This window comes from Salvelinus sp. IW2-2015, linkage group LG13 (assembly GCF_002910315.2).
Source record: "Salvelinus sp. IW2-2015 linkage group LG13, ASM291031v2, whole genome shotgun sequence".
Classification (NCBI taxonomy): Eukaryota; Metazoa; Chordata; class Actinopteri; order Salmoniformes; family Salmonidae; genus Salvelinus; species Salvelinus sp. IW2-2015.
The window spans coordinates 13,008,686-13,029,805 of NC_036853.1; the positions used below are offsets into that span (position 1 = coordinate 13,008,686).

The 21,120-nt window shown below is 42.9% G+C and overlaps 1 protein-coding gene across 3 annotated transcripts in view; it reads left to right on the forward strand.

The window, feature by feature from the left end:
- The first annotated feature begins 358 nt into the window (after positions 1-358).
- LOC111972148 (neurogenic locus notch homolog protein 2) overlaps positions 359-21,120 on the forward strand; it is a 57,589-nt gene continuing 36,827 nt past the window's right edge. For all 3 annotated transcript variants that reach the window (XM_023999030.3, XM_023999031.2, XM_023999032.3), the window contains exons 1-2: positions 359-726; positions 10,396-10,477. In XM_023999030.3, coding sequence (XP_023854798.1) covers positions 654-726; positions 10,396-10,477 — 155 coding nt within the window. In that variant the 5' untranslated portion in view covers positions 359-653. The remainder of the gene's footprint in view (positions 727-10,395; positions 10,478-21,120) is intronic.

Genomic DNA, 21,120 nt, shown 5'->3' on the forward strand with positions numbered 1-21,120 from the left:
TCACAAATACCAGTAAACCTGCCAATGAGGGCAACCTGTAGTAGTACAATTAGGAAAGAGTGGGAGTTAAAAGGCTGAACGGAAAAGCGTCAACATCTAGGCCCAATGTGGGGAGAAAAAAATCTATGAACGGGTTAAATTTCAGTCATACGAAGCTTTGAGAGGTAGAAAATATGTGAAAATTCCTCCGCCGCGGCGACAGAGAAAAATAAAAGTAAAATTCGAAAAGTGGAATTCTAAAACAGTTCCACAATTACAAACACAAAAATATCTCAGTAATCAATTTGTAATGCAATGTTGGTTTGGTGAGTGTCAAGTGTATCTTCAAATGTGCCGACACTCATATATACTGCTCAGATAGATCCTCCTCTGTAACTTCTGCGGAGGAATAGATTTTCCTCTAAGTGACTTCAGTGACGAGGTGAGGGGTGAAGAAACTGAATACAGTGCTGTTGTCTTTTATAGGAAAATAGAAACAAAAACGAAGATTTGAAAGTAAAAACAGACGTGGACGAAACAAGGGGAACGTGGCCTTTATTATTTTAACTCCGTAATAGTATTGTTCTTGACGACACATTTAGAAGTTTAGTTCACCTAACCGGAGACAGAGCTCAGCCTCGCGCTGGCGACTCTATGTGGATTTTACAGAAAATATGGGCCAATTACCCGTTTTCTCTTCGGGCAAAGTCTTAGTCATCGTCGTCTGCTGCGTTCGACTTTCTTTGGGTAAGTTACTGAGAAGTTTAGCTTTTGATACATTTCTATGACCTAAATCGTATTCTCTCGCGAATTACTTAGCATCTGTGCTGGTATGGGGCGAAGCATCTGCACACGCTTCTGCATAATAACATGGGCTGATTAGGCGACTTTTGGATCCAAAGTAACACATGTCGATATTAATACTTTGTCACGTGCCTCTTAACCATCAGTTTAGTAACTTTGTAACAAATAAAGTAGTCAGAAGCAGCTCGCGACAAGGTGAAGAATGGGAAAAAGCTACAGCACAGCTGTACTGTTTTGTTTGGCAGTTTATTCTTTAGAGTACATTGTATACGTCTATCTTAAATCTAGTGTAACCGACAGTACACACACAATATCAAGTAAGATTTGTGGATGGTGTTTAATTACAAATTATATTTAGTTGCCACAATTTAGCTATTGACACCTATGCTCGATGTCTCGCAGCGCTGCCCAGATGTTAGTTAACCAGCGCGCCCGCCCAATATAGTTAGTGAAACGAATTCAAAATGGTTTTGTTGTGTTAGCTACAAATAAATATATATTTTGTCATTTGAGTTTGATGGAGTATAGATTTGACATTTTTGTTCTTCTTTAGTTCGTGTTGGGCGTGTTTTTAATGCTTATTGCGGATTGGCTACTTTTGGCTCATTTTTTATGACAACACAACTATAACATCACATATTGATGATAATCACAATTATCATAACTCTAACAGTAGTATTGTTAATACAGTACTTTTAATCGTTACACAATGAAAAATTGGGCTAATAGCAATGATATCCATACTGAAATTGTTACTATTACTATCTGCTCTGTACTATTATTGCTCTTTTGTGAAAGTTCCCAAATTCAACAAAGTACTTCTACAGACTCAAAGTCATAGCACAGAAATGGTGGTTAATAACAAAACACATTAATTCCAGCCAGGTAAGGGACATTAACATAAAAGTGATTACATGAGCCATATTTCTGCCTCGACCTCATGTATGTATGTGACCATAATTTCTCACGTTTTGGACAGAGGATTGACACAAAAGAACACAAGACAACGTAAAGCTGCTGCAGGCAGGAGAAGAAATGGGTGGAATGTTCCTGTTGGTGTTTCACATTCCTCCCTCTTTCTCTCTCTCTCTCTGACCCTCTCATGCTTTCTCTCTCTCTGACCCTCTCATGCTTTCTCTCTCTCCCTCTCTCTCTGACCCTCTCATGCTTTCTCTCTCTCCCTCTCACACACACGCACACACTCACTCACCCATCCACTCTTACAGCATAGAAATCGGCTGTTGCCTCCCTATTGTGTCAAGCAGATGATGTCCCTTGAGGATGAAGCTTCTGACTTTTTTTGTGGCACACGACTTGGTGCTGCCTGCCTGCCTCCACTGCGTGGGTCCATGGCTGCATGTATTTACTCAGTCCTGACAGCATGCCTGTGCAATGAAAAGCCCCGTGATTGTGCCTGTTACTGCATTGCTTGTTCTGCAGTCTGACCCATGCTGGAGCCTGGTGTGAAATGTGATTTATCTGTGACATGCGGCGTCCTCCACGTGGAACACAAGCTTCTGTTTATTGACCTGCCTGCATTACTGAGCTGCTGAGCACTGGCTCTTCACAATGCCAGTGGAGGGCACAGTGGTCGGAGCATCAGTTCATCCCAGCTCAGTCTGCCCCCAAACAATTGTAATATTTTTCTATGTTTGTTGATTCTTCTTCTTAACCCATTCTCCTCCCTAAGCTATATGTACATATTAGAAGAAAACACATGTTTTTTGCCTGTTTCATTTGGTTGTTGTAGTAGTAAATGACCTCAAGTTACAGCAGCAAAGAACAACTGTGTGATAAGAACGGGATAGGAGTGTGCTTCAGATAGGTATTTAGTCGAGTAGAGGGGAGGCGATCTGATGGAAAGGGGGGCTTGGTGTGGTTAATGGGAGGTGCTGCTGTGAAGAGTGGGAGTGATTACAGAGGGTTGTGACTGCACTGTTGAGCAGGTTAGCAAATGAACAGAGAATTAAGATGTCCTACATTCCTGCCCCAGCAGAGCTCAATAATCCTGGAGCCATGAGGGCAGAGCGCTGGTGCCCATGTCCACGGCGCTACACTACACCCCAGCACTGCAGTGTGAAGGCCACTCCGCCTGCAGAGGATGGCCCTCTGTATACACAGATTTAGATCAGGGGTGCTAATTCTTCTTCCTAATTGTAACAGCATGGTGTGTTACCTCCCTCGCTGTATATCATCAGGACTTTACTGTTGCTGTTGGAACTGGGCAATTTGTAACGTCACCTCCCTCGCTGTATGTGACCTACTAGTCCTAGTACAAACCCAGCTTGATGTTGATGCTGCTGTTTTTGTGGGCCACAGACATAAGTAACCCTCGGGCAAAGTCGTTTAGCTTAGTTTCTGTGCATGCTAAGTCAACTAGGAGTAGTACTGTTGACCAATCACCGACGAAGGGGCGTAGACTTCAGTTACTGAACTTCGACTTGCCTCAAGATGTTTTTTGTGTGTGCACAAACTGCTGGAAAAAAACCTTTCAAAGACAAAAATTAACCAAAACATCACACAATTTAGTCATAATATATGCGCAAACTGTTTCAATTTGGAAGCATACGGTAAGCTTTAGCCCCAAATAAATTAGCCTATGATATTAGTGCACATAAAGACCAGGGAAGTTTCTCTATTGTTGATTTTTTTTTTTTAAGATTCTGCAACCCAATATCTTTTTATTTTACTTATTTTTTTGTACTTTTAACCTTTTCTCTCCCCAATTTTGTCCAATTTGAAGTTACATTCTTGTCCCATCGCTGAAACTCCCATATGGACTCGGGAGAGGCGAAGGTCGAGAGCCATGTGTCCTTCGAAACACAACCCTGCCAAGCCGCACTGCTTCTTGACACACTGCTCGCTTAACCCAGAAGCCAGCTGCACCAATGTGTCGGAGGAAACACCATACAACTGGCAACCGAGTCAGCTTGCAGGTGCCGGGCCTGCCACAAGGAGTCGCTAGAGCGTGATCGTACAAGGACATCCCGGCCGGCCAAACCCTCCCTAACCCGGACGACGCTGGGCTAATTGTGCGCCGCCTCATGGGTCTCCCGTTCACGGCCAGCTGTGACACAGCCTGGGATCGAACACGGGTCTGTAGTGACGCCTCAAGCACTGCGATGCAGTATCTTTGACCGCTGTGCCACTCAGGAGGCCCCTGCAACACTATTTTTAACAATAAAATATAACAACGATAGCTTAATTGTCAACCCAACATGCATGACAATCACTGGATTGGTTGCACATGAGAATATTTAGAATCACAACATGAAAAGATGAAACAACTTATTTCTTGAATACCATCTCAGTAGACTATTTGACCTTTTTAACAAATCACTGCGAATTACGTTATAAGATGATACTCATTTGTTCTATTGTGTGACGCTGCGGGAAAAAATTGGTGCAACCAAATCATGGGCTGGTGCCACGTACTGAAAAACTTAGTGCCATCAGGGGAAAATGTTAGTCTGGAGCCCTGCCATCGCAACTGTTTGCTTGTCGTCTGTTAGATATGGCTGCACTGTCGGAACTAGAACAACAAGCATTTCGCTACACTCACAATAACATCTGCTAACCATGTGTATGTGACCAATAAAATTTGATTTGTTTTGCCAACGGATATGGGCTATAGCAATTCCAGGAAACTGGGTTACTTCCTCAGTTGGTGCGAACAACTTCCTGTCCTCTCCAATATGGGACTGGAGCCTGTGCTTGGGGACGCCCATTCGTGTGCACTCTTTTTCAGTCCGTCACTCATTCCCTCCCCGCAATCAGACTCAACTAACAGAGCCTCCCCTCCCCAGGGGTTTGTAGTGGTTTCAGTGACAAAGCAGTGGTGCGTGTTGAGGGAGGAACCAACGTGTGCCAGCCAGCTGTACAGCCAAATACCAAGGCCCATGACCCTGACTAGACATACTCTTCGTTTGTATGTCCTTGATCTGTTCTTAAAATGGACAGAGAACAACATACAGTGCACAGAGACAAAACGAGTGAGAGGGAAAGAGAGCGAGCGAGAGATTCACTTCCATTTCTACGAATGTGGGGATTCCATTGTCTAGCCCACACAGTCTGTCTGTCCGCAGTCACACATGCTCCTGCTCGCAGTCGTCGTTACTGGCCCTTTCTCTGTGTGTGTGTCTGGCCTACTAGCCTGGCCTGAAGGACGATGAGTATGTTTTAGTCATCTCATCTGTGTGTTAAATACCATTTCCCCCCCCCCCCTCCCTTCCTCTTCAACCAACCCCAATTTCCTTTTTTCCTTAGCCGCCTGGTTCTTATCATGTCTACAATCCCAAGAAAATTCCCCTAGACCAGCTTTCACTGATAGAATAGGAGAGCCTCCATTAGGGAGAAGAAAGAATGTCAGTTGTAGTTAAACAGGCTGGTAAAAGTTATTTGTCAGCGGGGTCTGTGACGCGTGGTGGTATTGTTTGTTTGCTTGTTGGGTCTGTGTGAGAGCGGTGGGGCCGAGCTGCAATGGGGGGATCCTCTCCTCCCTCCCCACCCTCTCCCAGAGCCAGAGCCCGGGCTGGTGGCCTGCTTCAGAATGGAAATCGAGTAATTAGTGTCAGCCTGTCCCAAATCCTGTGAGATCATTACGCCTGGCGTTGTGACAGCGTGCGTGTATGTGGACTGGAGCTCGTCAAACCAGTCAGGGGAAAGAGATTTCTCCGCTGCTTACTCGCTCACTCTCTCCTTCTCACCCTGTCTCTCCCTGTTGCTCTTTTTAGCACTCCTCCTTATACTATTTTGATATCCTTATTAGAGGTCGACCGATTATGATTTTTCAACGGCGATACCGATTATTGGACGACCAAAAAATGCCGATACCGATTAATCGGACAATTTATTTATTTATTTGTTTGTAATAATGACAATTACAACAATACTGAATTAACACTTATTTTAACTTAATATAATACATCAATAAAATCAATTTAGCCTCAAATAAATAATGAAACATGTTCAATTTGGTTTAAATAATGCAAAAACAAAGTGTTGGAGAAGAAAGTAAAAGTGAAATATGTGTCATGTAAGAAAGCTAACGTTTAAGTTCCTCCCTCAGAACATGAGAACATATGAAAGCTGGTGGTTCCTTTTAACATGAGTCTTCAATATTCCCAGGTAAGAAGTTTTAGGTTGTAGTTATTATAGGACTATTTCTCTCTATACCATTTGTATTTCATATACCTTTGACTATTGGATGTTCTTATAGGCACTTTAGTATTGCAAGTGTAACAGTATAGCTTCCATCCCTCTCCTCACCGCTACCTGGGCTCGAACCAGGAACACATCGACAACAGCCACCCTCGAAGCAGTGTTACCCATGCAGAGCAAGGGGAACAACTACTCCAAGTCTCAGAGCGAGTGCCGTTTGAAACGCTATTAGCGCGCACCCCACCCACTAGCTAGCCATTTCACATCGGTTACACTAGCCTAATCTCGGGAGTTGATAGGCTTGAAGTCATAAACAGCGCAATGCTTGAAGCATTGCGAAGAGCTGCTGGCAAAACGCACGAAAGTGCTGTTTAAATGAATGCTTACGAGCCTGCTGSTGCCTACCACCGCTCAGTCAGACTGCTCTATCAAATCATAGACTTAGTTATAACATAATAACACACAGAAATACGAGCCTTAGGTCATTAATATGGTCGAATCCGGAAACTATTATCTCGAAAACAAGACGTTTCTTCTTTCAGTGAAATACGGAACCGTTCCGTATTTTATCTAACGGGTGGCATCCATAAGTCTAAATATTCCTGTTACATTGCACAACCTTCAATGTTATGTCATAATTACGTAAAATTCTGGCAAATTAGGCGGCCCAAACTGTTGCATATACACTGACTCTGCGTGCAATGAACGCAAGAGAAGTGACACAATTTCACATGGTTAATATTGCCTGCTAACCTGGATTTCTTTTAGCTAAATATGCAGGTTTAAAAATATTTACTTCTGTGTATTGATTTTAAGAAAGGCATTGATGTTTATGGTTAGGTACACTTTGGAGCAACGACAGTCCTTTTTCAAGAATGCGCACTGCATCGATTATATGCAACGCAGGACACGCTAGATAACTAGTAATATCATCAACCATGTGTAGTTATAACTAGTGAATATGATTGATTGATTGTTTTTATAAGATAAGTTTAATGCTAGCTAGCAACTTACCTTGGCTTCTTACTGCATTCGCGTAACAGGCAGGCTCCTCATGAGGCAGGTGGTTAGAGCGTTGGACTAGTAAGGTTGCAAGATTGAAACCCTGAGCTGACAAGGTAAAAATCTGTCGTTCTGCCCCTGAACTAGGCAGTTAACCCATCGTTCCTAGGCCGTCATTGAAAATAAGAATGTGTTCTTAACTGACTTGCCTTGTTAAATAAAGGTGTCCAAAAAAACAAAAAAACATTTAAATCGGCAATTTCGGCGTCCAAAAATACAGATTTCCGATTGTTGTGAAAACTTGATATCGGCCCTAATTAATCGGCCATTCCGATTAATCGGTCAACCTCTAATCCTTATCCTCAGTTGCTCATTGTCTGTCTTTCTTTACCCCTGTATATTTTGCTTCCTGCTTTCTGTCTATTTCTCTCCTTCGTGTCTAAAAAGTTAAGAATTGTGGCTGGCTGGAGCAGTTTTTTTTCTGAAGTATTTCCTATTTAATGAGCCAATGTCAGTAGAGAGAGAGTGAAACCCCAGACGCGAACTTCACTGTTCAATCATGTGCATATTTTTGGCACTTCTTTTTAACCACAGTGACCACCAATGAGACGGCATAGGAAAAGTATGTCTGCTTCTAGAGCTTCCAAATACATTTTAGGCCTAAGTACTGTATATCATTTCTTGACATGCATTTTCATGCAAATATCCCATTAATAATCAATGCATAGCCTATTTATGCCTATGGCTAAGCTATGTGCATTAACCGCATATCACAAGTTAACCTTGAATGATCAGTCATATGGAGATGAAAGTGAAGGATCCAGACAGGGAGTGACCTTAGTGTGATCTGTGATGTCGTACTGTCTCGTAGCATGAGTAATGGGGGGTATTATGTTCGTGGTCAGTCATCATGCAAAGTCACACATGATATCACAGCCTAGCTGTATGCAGCACAGCAGTATCTGGTGTTTATTTTATTTTTTATTTTACCAGGTAAGTTGACTGAGAACACGTTCTCATTTGCAGCAACGACCTGGGGAATAGTTACAGGGGAGAGGAGGGGGATGAATGAGCCAATTGTAAACTGTGTGATATGTCAGCTGATATTTACTGGCCTTATGAGATGTGTGTCTTGCCTCAGGTGTTCCAGTCTCATTCTGTTGCTCTAAATTGTAGTGTGGTTGTGTTTAATACCATTGTTCCTAAATTTGATTTTAACCAATAACCACTATGATTGACTGAGTTTATATCTGTGATTCTTGGACCTTGGGAGTCTGATTCCAACCAGCACTCGGTTGTTCAAATTACTAGGCTTGTCCTTTAAAATCGAAGTAGCTCCAGATGTGTGTGTGAGCGTTCATGTACTTCTTCCTTTCAGAGTGGTGCATACAATATGTGACGGTCTTGTCACAGGAAGTAGTGTTATGCTGAGCACACTTCCTGTGCATTGATGACGTGGCTGTCATGTGAGGATTGGCGTTGCTGTGAAGTCATTTGACCTGCCCTTTCTTCCAGGAAAGAGCCCTGTGTTTTGGGTTTCCCAAACTCGGTGCTGGGGCCCTCCCAGGTTGATTATAACAGTGAACCCCAGGCTAAGATTCAGACTAAGTTAAATCAAACATCAATGGAAAAAAAGCTGTTCTTAAAAAAAGGGTATTATTTCTGTTTTTACCTCAAACCTTCTGCGGGCTGGATTGAATGGGCCTTAGTTTGCCCCCCCCCCCCCACACACACACACCTTTCTAGGAGCTAATGATTTTCACAAACACATGTTCTTTTGCTTCCTGTTAAATATATATATATTTTAAGTAGGTACACGATGGTCTGAAATGCTGTCAGCTTTTTTCATACCTCAAGTTTAATCAACACTATCAGCCCACATATTAAATTGATATTGACAACATCAACATGCTATTTGGCATACCACCACTTGGCTTGGGCGGTATCCAGATTTCCATATTGTAATACAGTCCTCTTTTCCTGGGATTTCCGGTATTACTATCATAGCACACAACGGTGTGCTAAAAACGCAAGAAAAGCCCATTGGACGTCTCTTACTGGAATGCTAACAAAATGTGCACAAACTAATAGCGAAATCACAAAGACAACTAACAAACTAATTGCAAAGACATGCAAATCCAGCTCATAAAGTTGTACAAGCATAGCTAGTAGCTACCGACTGTAATTTTTAGTGAGTGTGGACATTTTACAAGTGAAAGTGAATGAGAAATTGTACAAATTAACAAAGTTGTCATGCTTGCGTTTCTGAAGGAATAGCAGCATGTGTACATTGAGCAGAGGGGAGAAGAACGGAGGAGGGGGAGAAAACACTAGTAGGAATCACAAGGAAAAAATTGGAGCTGTCCAGGCAACTCATCCAGAGCTCTTTGACTTCTGGCAGAAACCATTATAAGATATCTGATGGCAAACATTTAGTAGTGAATTGCATACAAGTGAAACGTCATCACCTCATGTTCGCAACACAACGGAGACTTGACGATAGATATAGAACGCTATGGACGTCTCCCATTGTGCTATTTACAAACAAACACGTGACTGGTTCAACTGTTCTGGGGAACTACGGTAAGCTTCATACCGTAATGTTACGGGTGAAATGAAGTACGCAATCTGCTTTCTCCTAACGTTCTGCACAAATTGACTGCAGGTATTCATTAATAAAGTAGATACAAAAAACTTCAAATAAATAGTTTTGATGGTATTAAAAAAAACATCCCAGTGGCTTTTTCCAAATACCCCGGTATACGGTATACCGCCCAAGCCTAACTACCACCTGGTATGCATCAGGAGCACTTGAGTGCCGCTGTCTCTTATACACATCTAGATGTGTATAAGAGACAGCCACACAATAGAGGATGATTTTTTTTAACATATTGTTTTTTAACCTTTATTTTGACAGGGAATTCACGCTCAGCCTGAGTGTCTGATTAGCAGTTTCCCAGACTTCCCCCCCCCCCCCCCCCAGGTGCACGTATATATTGTTTTTTGCCCTAGTACTACACAGCTGATTCAAATCATCAAAGCTTGACGAAGAGTTGGTTTGAATCAGCTGTGTAGTGCTAGGGCAAAGACCAAAAGGTGCAACCGGGGGGGCCCCAGCACTGAGTTTGGGAAACCCTGATGTAGATGAGCATTGTGGTCTCTATCAAGGCTCACTGATGTCTCTGTCTGCTGCATGTTCACTGGCTGGCCCATGTGGCTCTTGTAGTTTCCTATATTACTATAATCACCTGGGGTTGGGTGGCAGGAGTGGTAAGATGTGCTTGAGTTTGGATGGCATAAGACTGAAATATATTAGGATTTTTTTTAAATGCATGTTTTCAAGAGGATTCTGAATAAACAGATAGATGAAGGCCTATTGGAAAGAATCACAAAAGCTATTCATCAGGTTGTGTGTTCTTGACTGATGTGTTGTATTCCTGTCTGTCGCAGCTCTCCAGTGTCTGGATGCTGTTAAGCCGTGTGTCAACAATGCTACGTGTGCCACCTTCACCAACGGGACAGGATACTGCAGGTAAGACTGGCTTGGCTGAGGAGAAACCTCTCAGGTGGTTGTTGGGTCCAGTACCAACCCAAGGATCACTGAGTAATAACAATACTGGCAGCCCCACCAAAGCATACTTCCACCTCCAAGCTGTTTTTTTGTAGAGATTACGGGTGATCTCCCAAGTCGTACATTTTCAAAGGGGTCTCGTGTTGCCAAATTAATCAAGACTCTTCCACTGTATTCAATGGCAGTGGTTCAATGGGTCACTGTCTAAATCCAGATTGGGTATTGCTTTTTAATGTTCTGTAAAGGTCTGCAGTTATTTTGGTTTGTCATGATATATGCCTAGTGCTTTTGACAGTGCTTGTAATTATGAATTTACTTAGCATAGAAAGAAGGGACACTCCCAATCTATACACCAATTATAGAAACACACAGCTGGGTCATGAACCTATCACGTTGCATGTAATGGGATGTGTGTCACGCTCTGTTTCTGTTCCCAGACCTGTGGAATCTGAAAAGTTTGCTGCTTCTGAAATAAATAGAAAACATCTAGGCTATAGTCAATGTTTTCAATTCAACTATAAAGCAAATAATGTTCCCCTACAGGTGTATGGAGTCCATTATTAGGGCCCTATAAAGTCTGCTTTTTCTTTTCCTAAATTCTGTTTCTTCCATTTTTGTTTTTCCAGGTTTTATTTTTGGGGGGTTTTCACTCTCAAAATCACATCTTTTGGATGTTTTAAGTGCTTAAACCCCATCAGGAGACCACTTTTGGGGTCTGGGAAAAATCTAATAAATGTAGATGCCCTTTAATTCAACTGAGCACCAGGAAGAGAGACTTGTTTGGTTAGCTGTGTTTCTGTACCACACATGTAATTGCAGAGTTTGCTAAATACATCGCCACTGGATAATCACATTTTATTGGCTACATAGACCGAATACAGCTGTTGTAGACTTTACTGTGAAATGCTTACTTACCAGCTCATCCACAACAACGCAGAGTTAAAAAGTAAGACAAATATTGCTAAATAAAATCATAGTAACAGAATAAATAATCAATGCACAGGCATCCCTGTGCGTTGCCTCTTCAGAAAGTTGAAGGAAATACGAATCACTGAATCATTTTTGAATGTCTTGGGCAAATTTAATACATGTTGTAGTAAGTTGAATACATTATTTGATTTCATACTAAGTTCAATACATTTTTGAATGTTGTTGAATTCCGTTTTAATGTCTAGATTCCGTGATTCCGTCTGCGTTCTCCGCTTTATGGATTTTATAGGATCCTACATTGTGTTCGCCTCTGGTGTAGAACAAGACACTGACCTAAGCTAGGCCTAGCTTTCACTTGCTGCGGGCGATTCCCTGATTCACTTCTACGCAGACGACACCATTCTGTATACTTCTGGCCCTTCCTTGGACACTGTGCTATCTAACCTCCAAACGAGCTTCAATGCCATACMACACTCCTTCCGTGGCCTCCAACTGCTCTTAAACGCTAGTAAAACCAAATGCATGCTTTTCAACCGTTCGCTGCCTGCACCCGCCGCCCGACTAGCATCACCACCCCTGGACGGTTTCCGACCTAGAAATTGTGGACATCTATAATATACTAGGTGTCTGGCTAGACTGTAAACTCTCCTTCCAGACTCATATTAAACATCTCCAATCCAAAATCAAATCAAGAATCGGCTTTCTTTTCGCAACAAAGCCTCCTTCACTCACGCCGCAAACTTACCCTAGTAAACTGACTATCCTAACCGATCTCGACTTCGTCGATGTCATCTACAAAATAGCTTCCAATACTCTACTCAGCAAACTAGATGCAGTTTATCATAGTGCCATCCGTTTTTGGTTACTAAAACACCTTGATTACACCCACCACTGCGACCTGTATGCTCTAGTCGGCTGGCCCTCGCTCATATTCGTCGCCAGACCCACTGGCTCCAGGTCATCTATAAGTCCGTGCTAGGTAAAGCTCCGCCTTATCTCAGTTCACTGGTCACGATAACAACACCCACCCGTAGCACGCGCTCCAGCAGGTATATCTCACTGATCATCCCAAAAGCCAACACCTCATTTGGCCGCCTTTCCTTCCAGTTCTCTGCTGCCTGTGACTGGAACAAATTGCAAAAATCGCTGAAGTTGGAGACTTTTATTTCCCTCACCAACTTTAAACATCTACTATCTGAGCAGCTAACCGATCGCTGCAGCTGTACATAGTCCATCTGTAAACAGCCCACCCAATTTACCTACCTCATCTCCTTACTGTTTTTATTTATTTACTTTTCTGCTCTTTTGCACACCAGTATCTCTACTTGCACATGATCATCTGATGATTTATCACTCCAGTGTTAATCTGCTAAATTGTAATTATTTGCTCCTATGGACTATTTATTGCCTACCTCCTCATGTCTTTTGCACACAATGTATATAGACTCATTTCCCCTACTGTGTTATTGACTTGTTTATTGTTTACTCCATGTGTAACTCTGTGTTGTCTGTTCACACTGCTATGCTTTATCTTGGCCAGGTCGCAGTTGTAAATGAGAACTTGTTCTCAACTAGCCTACCTGGTTAAATAAAGGTGAAATAAAAGAAAATACATTTAGAAAAATCAGTGGTTGTAATGAGAGCGACTAGGAGGACAAGTGAGCCCAAGACAAAGAACACTGAACAGACCGCTTGAGTCACACACTGGTTTTAACGGTGACTTGTGTAACTGGCTGACTGCCCCAGAAGGAAGTTTCAACATTTGAGTTTGTCCCTCTTCTCTATTATCTATTTTTATTAATTTAGTCCTTTGTCCCATATCGGGCAGCGGGTTGCTCCTCCTTAAGAGAGGAGTCTTTCAGTCCAAGGCCAGTCGGGTGACAGAGGAGGGCAACTGTTAGACTGATTAACCAGTCAGACGGCACACACAGTCCCAGCTCCCTCCCTCCTGCCTGCCCGCTTGCTGACCTCAAAAGAGTCATTGTGTGAAAATCCCATTATGTGTTTATTAGACTTCCAACATATTAAGGCAAGCAGTGAAAAAACAGTGCCTGGTCCATCTCCCTCAAGACAAGTGCAATTATGGACTGTGCAGCAGCCCAGGGGTCAGAGTTAATTATAAAGACTACTATTGTGTTGATATGCTGTCTTCGGACAAGGCCAAACACTGCTGGGGGACGAGGGAGGCAGGCTGAAATGTGCTCCAAGACAGATTGATAGCTGCCAGTTGGCTTTTGTGCAAAGGGAACAGGAGGATACAGAGAAGGAATTAGGGGAACTTTCAGCTGATGCTTAGTAATGCTTTTTTGTGGAGGTGACACCCAAGCACTCATTTTTGTCTGTCTTTTTGCTTACTGGGAACCTAATGAGAGAAAGATAGGTCTGGGAGGGAGAGGCTGGCTGGCAGAGCAGGGTGTGTTTAAGCTGTTGAACCGGTGGGACTACAAGCCTTCAGCCAGGGTGTGAGAAAGAGGCGTGTGTCACCACTGTGTGTTTGTGTGTCACTGTCTGTTGAGCCTGGGCTTTCGTTAGTGCCCAAGTGTACTGGTAAGTCACAGCAAAGTGTGTTGATCTTTATTTATTATTTGATATATTTGACATGTGATAAGCCCACAGAGGGCCAGGGAGATGCATGTGATAATCTGAAGGACTCAAAAGGGCCACTTGATGTCTTGAGAGAAATTACATCAAATCCTTGAGTTATCAAAATTCTGGTAAACTTAAAAGGTTTCCAATAAAAAATGTATATCTATCTCTCTCTTGCTCTCTCACTCTCTCGCTCGCTCTCGCTCTCTCAGGATAGATTTAGAGTTGGGCCTATTACCTCATCACAGCAACCCTAGGGCGAGAGTGATGGCATCCAAACCTTTTTTTCCCTGAACAAGATCCCTTTGTCTACTGCAGTGCCATGGTGCAAACTGATTAATTATCTCTCTCTCGACTGAACAGAGAAGGAGAGAGAGAGTTTGGTGTGTAGTAGTTGGTTTGATCTGACAGATAGAATTTTGCTTGGGGCAGAGAGAGGAAAAAAAGAGGGAGTAAAGAAAGGAGGATGCCTCTAGCAGTAATTTGAGGAGAGTATCTCAGAGCTGACTTGTCACTGATGAGAGGTGAGAGAGGGGGATGGGGAGGAGAAAGGAGAGGGACAGAAATTACCCTGTCACTGCCCCTTCCTCATCACTTTGTCTATCAATCATCCCTCATTCCGCCGAGCTAAATGCCTCTGGACACATCTCACCTGGCCTCTTAATCCTTCGCTCTCTCTCTCCCTCAATTTATCCCCCTTTTCATTATTTCCACCATCTCTTTCTCTTCATTTAACCCCTCCACCCTACTTTTTGTCTGTCTCAGACCCTCAAATCCTCTGTTACCCCTTGCCTTTGCCCCACTGACTTAACCTCACCCGATTTTTACCCCTGTCAATATATGTCAGTTCTCTTTCATCATGAGCTTGCCCTACAGAGAGCCATGATGTGATTTCCTATCCCCATTGAGCCTCCCATAGCCTCAGGTGAAACAGGAGAGAACCAGAAACTCCAGCACAAGGGAGGAGGGAGAGCTGAGTGGAGGAGCTTAATCTCTCCCTCACTCCTTTCACTGCAACCACTCTGTTCCGCTTCTCCTCTACTCCAGCAGACCAGCACGTGCACAACCACAGTAGCTCATAACACACACTGAGTGGCCAGGCAAACCCATGAACAAAACCTGAGTTAACAAAACCCTGTGATTTTGAAGAAACAAACCCAGGGCGTTGATTTTCCACCCAGTCCACTTGCCCACCACAGCTCAATGAGATGTACTGACAGAATGAAACCACACGGATAAGAGACTAAAGACAGGCCCGGGGCACCTTGAGACAAGATAGTGGGGCAGGGAAAGAGCTGAAGTGTGGCTGGCACAGAGGGCTAAGAAAGGGGTCTGCCGGTGGGGATGTTAGAGTGGGGTATGACTAGGCCTGTGTGTATGGTCTATGGCAGGGGTCTTGATGGGGTGGAGACGAGACCATTCATCATTGTCAACTCACTAGATAGGGTCAGCATGGCCTGCTGGCCAAGAGAGACTGTCCCTTTTTGTGTGTTTCACCCATACACCCACTCTCAATCTGAAAGGGAGGAACCCCTACAGAATAGTGGGGAATGTAACAACCAGATTCTAAACCCACAAGACACTGCAGTGGCAAGAGCTGTGGTGATAATGACAACAAAGTAGGCTAACCCTGTGAAGTTCAAATGCCCAGTGGTTGCATGACTTCAATGAAAGATGTTGGCCTCAGGCCTCCTAGAGATTCATAACTAAATGACACCACACAACAGAGGAAAACAGATGGAGCATACAGAATCAAAATGGATTCCTTATTTCATCTGTCAGATCTTGATTCTTTTGGAGTGTTCTTTTAAATATAGTGTGCTATTTTACCACAGCCCAAAGTCAGTCTCCACTCTCCGACAGTCTCTTTTTCTCTCCTCTCCTCCTGCCTTTCATTCCTTAACTCCCATCTCCCTACAAGCCACATATTTTCTCTTAATTTCTTGCCGTTCGCAACTTCGCCCCCCCCCCCCCCAATCGCTTGCTGTTTTTGCAGCCTTTCTTCTCTTTATGAAAGTGCTTGCTTCCAAAAATACTACTCTAACATTTCCTCTGAGCATAGAAGGTATTGAGCAAAAAGGAATGAGAGAAATTGTTTTATTGTAAAGAAACCAAGGAAGACTTTTCCTATTATACCATGTCCTATAGCCTAGATCTCATAAGACACACATCTCAAAATCTTCTCAACCTACACCATTATTTTTGGTTTTGAATTGAAACTTTCTACTAGAGGTCGACCGATTAATTAGGGCCGATATCAAGTTTTCATAACAATCGGAAATCGGTATTTTTGGACACCGATTTGGCCGATTTTTATTTATTTTTGATTTATATATATTTATTTTTTACACCTTTTATTTAATCTTTATTTAACTAGGCAAGTCAGTTAAGAACATATTCTTATTTTCAATGACGGCCTAGGAACGGTGGGTTAACTGCCTAGTTCAGGGGCAGAACGACAGATTTTTACCTTGTCAGCTCGGGGGATTCAATCTTGCAACCTTACAGTTAACTAGTCCAACACTCTAACCACCTGATTACATTGCACTCCACGAGGGGCCTGCCTGTTACGCGAATGCAGTAGAAGCCAAGGTAAGTTGCTAGCTAGCAATCAATCAATCAATCAATCATAATCACTAGTTAACTACACATGGTTGATGATATTACTAGTTTTTATATAGCGTGTCCTGCGTTGCATATAATCGGTGCGTATTGTTGCTCCAAAGTGTACCTAACCATAAACATCAATGCCTTTCTTAAAATCAATACACAGAAGTGTATATTTTTAAACCTGCATATTTAGCTAAAAGAAATCCAGGTTAGCAGGCAATATTAACCAGGTGAAATTGTGTCACTTCTCTTGCGTTCATTGCACGCAGAGTCAGTGTATATGCAACAGTTTGGGCCGCCTAATTTGCCAGAATTTTACGTAATTATGACATAACATTGAAGGTTGTGCAATGTAAAAGGAATATTTAGACTTATGGATGCCACCCGTTAGATAAAATACGGAACGGTTCCGTATTTCACTGAAAGAAGAAACGTCTTGTTTTCGAGATGATAGTTTCCGGATTCGACCATATTAATGACCTAAGGCTCGTATTTCTGTGTGTTATTATGTTATAATTAAGTCTATGATTTGATAGAGCAGTCTGACTGAGCGGTGGTAGGGACCAGCAGGCTCGTAAGCATTCATTCAAACAGCACTTTCCTGCGTTTTGCCAGAAGCTCTTCGCTGTGCTTCAAGCCTATCAACTCCTGAGATTAGGCTTCTGTAACCGATGTGAAATGGCTAGCTAGTTAGCGGGGTGCACGCTAATAGCGTTTCAAACGTCACTCGCTCTGAGACTTGGAGTGGTTGTGTTCCCCTTGCTCTGCATGGGTAACGCTGCTTCGAGGGTGGCTGTTGTCGTTGTGTTCCTGGTTCGAGCCCAGGTAGGAGCGAGGAGAGGGATGGAAGCTATCACTGTTACACTTGCAATACTAAAGTGCCTATCAAGAACATCCAATAGTCAAAGTGTATATTGAAATACAAATGGTATAGAGAGAAATAGTCCTATAATAACTACAACCTAAAACTCTTTACCTGGGAATATTGAAGACTCGTGTTAAAAGGAACCACCAGCTTTCATATGTTCTCATGTTCTGGAGCGAGGAACTTAAACGTTAGCTTTCTTACATGGCACATATTGCACTTTTACTTTCTTCTCCAACATTTGTTTTTGCATTATTTAAACCAAATTGAACATGTTTCATTATTTATTTGAGGCTAAATTGATTTTTTATGATGTATTATATTAAGTTAAAATAAGTGTTCATTCAGTATTGTTGTAATTGTCATATTACAAATGTAATTTTTTTTTAAATCGTATCGGCTTTTTTTGATCCTCCAATAAATCGTTATCGGCATTGAAAAATCATAACGGTCGACCTCTACTTTCTACTGTAGAATTATATATATATTATACACACACACACACACACACACACACACCACACACACACACACACACACACACACACCACACCACAGTTGGCTCCAAAATGACTGGCAACCCTGACTGCAATGCACAAACAATACTTAAAAAAATATTACAATATTAATTATAGAGAGAAACTCAAGAATACCAACAATATAATTTATAGAAGAAAACTCAAAATACCAACATGTGAGAGAAATATCGTACTTTATTAATGTTTTCAATGGAACCAACTCCAAGTCAATCACACTTCTGTGAAATCAACTGTCCCACTTAGGAAGCAACACTGATTGAACAATAAATTTCACATGCTGTTTGTGCAAATGGAATAGACAACAGGTTGGAAATTATAGGCAATTAGGAAGACACCCCCAATAAAGGAGTGGTTCTGCAGGTGGTGACCACAGACCACTTCTCAGTTCCTATGCTTCCTGGCTGATGTTTTGGTCATCTTTTGAATGCTGGCTGTGCTTTCACTCTAGTGGTAGCATGAGACGGAGTCTACAACCCACACAAGTGGCTCAGGTAGTGCACTCATCCAGGATGGCACATCAATGCGAGCTGTGGCAAGAAGGTTTGCTGTGTCTGTCAGCGTAGTGTCCAGAGCATGGAGGCGCTACCAGGAGACAGGCCAGTACATCAGGAGACGTGGAGGAGGCCGTAGGAGGGCAACAACCAGCAGCAGGACCGCTACCTCCGCCTTTGTGCAAGGAGGAGCAGGGGAACACTGCCAGAGCCCTGCAAAATGACCTCCAGCATGCCACAAATGTGCATGTCGTCTGCTCAAACGGTCAGAAACAGACTCCATGAGGGTGGTATGAGGGCCCCACGTCCACAGGTGGGGGTTGTGCTTACAGAGCCAACACCGTGCAGGACGTTTGGCATTTGCCAGAGAACACCAAGATTGGCAAATTCACCACTGGCGCTCTTCACAGATGAAAGCAGGTTCACACTGAGCACATGTGACAGTCTGGAGACGCCGTGTGGAGAACGTTTATGCTGCCTGCAACACCCTCCAGCATGACCGGTTTGGCGGTGGGTCAGTCATGGTGTTGGGTGGCATTTCTTGGGGGCCGCTCAGCCCTCCATTGGCTCGCCAGAGGTAGCCTGACTGCCATTAGGTACGAGATGAGATCCTCAGACCCCTTGTGAGACCATATGCTGGTGCGGTTGGCCCTGTGGTTCCTCCTAATGCAAGACAATGCTAGACCTCATGTGGCTGGAGTGTGTCAGCAGTCTCCTGCAAGAGGAAGGCATTGATGCTATGGACTGGCCCGCCCGTTCCCCAGACCTGAATCCAATTGAGCACATCTGGGACATCATGTCTCGCTCCATCCACCAACGCCACGTTCCACCACAGACTGTCCAGGAGTTGGCGGATGCTTTAGTCCAGGTCTGGGAGGAGATCCCTCAGGAGACCATCCGCCACCTCATCAGGAGCATGCCCAGGCGTTGTAGGGAGGTCATACAGGCACGTGGAGGCCACACGCACTACTGAGCCTCATTTTGACTTGTTTTAAGGACATTACATCAAAGTTGGATCAGACTGTAGTGTGGTTTTCCACTTTAATTTTGAGTGTGACTCCAAATCCAGACCTCCATGGGTTGATAAATTTGATTTCCATTGATAATTTTTGTGTGATTTTGTTGTCAGCACATTCAACTATGTAAAGAAAAAAGTATTTAATAAGAATATTTCATTCATTCAGATCTAGGATGTGTTATTTTAGTGTTTCCTTTATTTTTTTGAGCAGTGTATATTAATTTGGGTCACGTCGAAATGCATGAAATATTCAGGGCCGTTTAGCTATCTAGATTGCTGTTGCTAGCTAATTTGGTTGTTTATTTTACCAGAAATGCACAAGGTCCTCTACTCTAATAATGAATCCACAGATAAAAAGGTCAACCTAGTTAGCTTCTAGTAATCTCTCCTCCTTCAGTCATCTTCTGACTTTATATGGCGGTTGGCAACCAACTTTAAGGTTCATTACCACCACTAACTGGAATGGAGTGTGGACTGCAGTACAGTTTTCTATCACCCATGTGGGTATATGTTCCTAAAAACCAATGAAGAGTGTGGACTTGCAGCACATCAAGTGTAAACATTTATTTATTTTAGCACCAGGGTATGCAGCCGCGCTTGAGCAGTTTGGATGAAATGCTTGAATAACATGTACACTACCGGTCAAAAGTTCTAGGACACTTACTCATTCAAGGGTTTTTCTTTATTTTTACTATTTTCTACATTGTAGAATAATAGTGAGGACATCAAAACTGTGAAATAACACATGGAATCATGTAGTAACCAAAAAAGTGTTAAACAAATCAAAATGAATTTTATATTTGAGATTCTTCAAATAGCCACCCATTGCCTTGATGACAGCTTTGCACACTCTTGGCATTCTCTCAACCAGCTTCACCTGGAATGCTTTTCCAACAGTCTTGAAGGAGTTCCCACATATGCTGAGCACTTGTTGGCTGCTTTTCCTTCACTCTGTGGTCCGACTCATCCCAAACCATCTCAATTTGGTTGAGGTCGGGGGATTGTGTAGGCCAGGTCATCTGATGCAGCACTCCATCACTCTCCTTCTTGGTAAAATAGCCCTTACACAGCCTGGCGGTGTGTTGGGTAATTGTCCTGTTGAAAAACAAATTATAATCTCACGGCATCCCATCTGGTTAGGGTTTAGTATCACTGTAGAATGCTGTGGTAACCATGCTGGTTAAGTGTGCCTTGAATTCTAAATAAATCACAGACCGTATCACCAGCAAAGCACCATCACACCATCTCCTTCATGCTTTACGGTGGGAAAACACATGTGGAGTTCCTCCGTTCACCCACACCGCGTCTCACAAAGACGGCGGTTGGAACCAAAAATCTCCAATTTGGACTCCAGATCAAAGGACAAATTTCCACCGGTCTAATGTCCATTGCTCTTGTTTCTAGGCCCAATCAATTATCCTCTTCTTATTGGTGTCCTTTTAGTAGTGTTTTCGTGGCAGCAATTTGACCATGTAAGCATGATTCACAGTCTCTTCTGAACAGTTGATGTTGAGATGAGTCTGTTACTTGAACTCTGAAGTATTCATTTGGGCTGCAATTTCTGA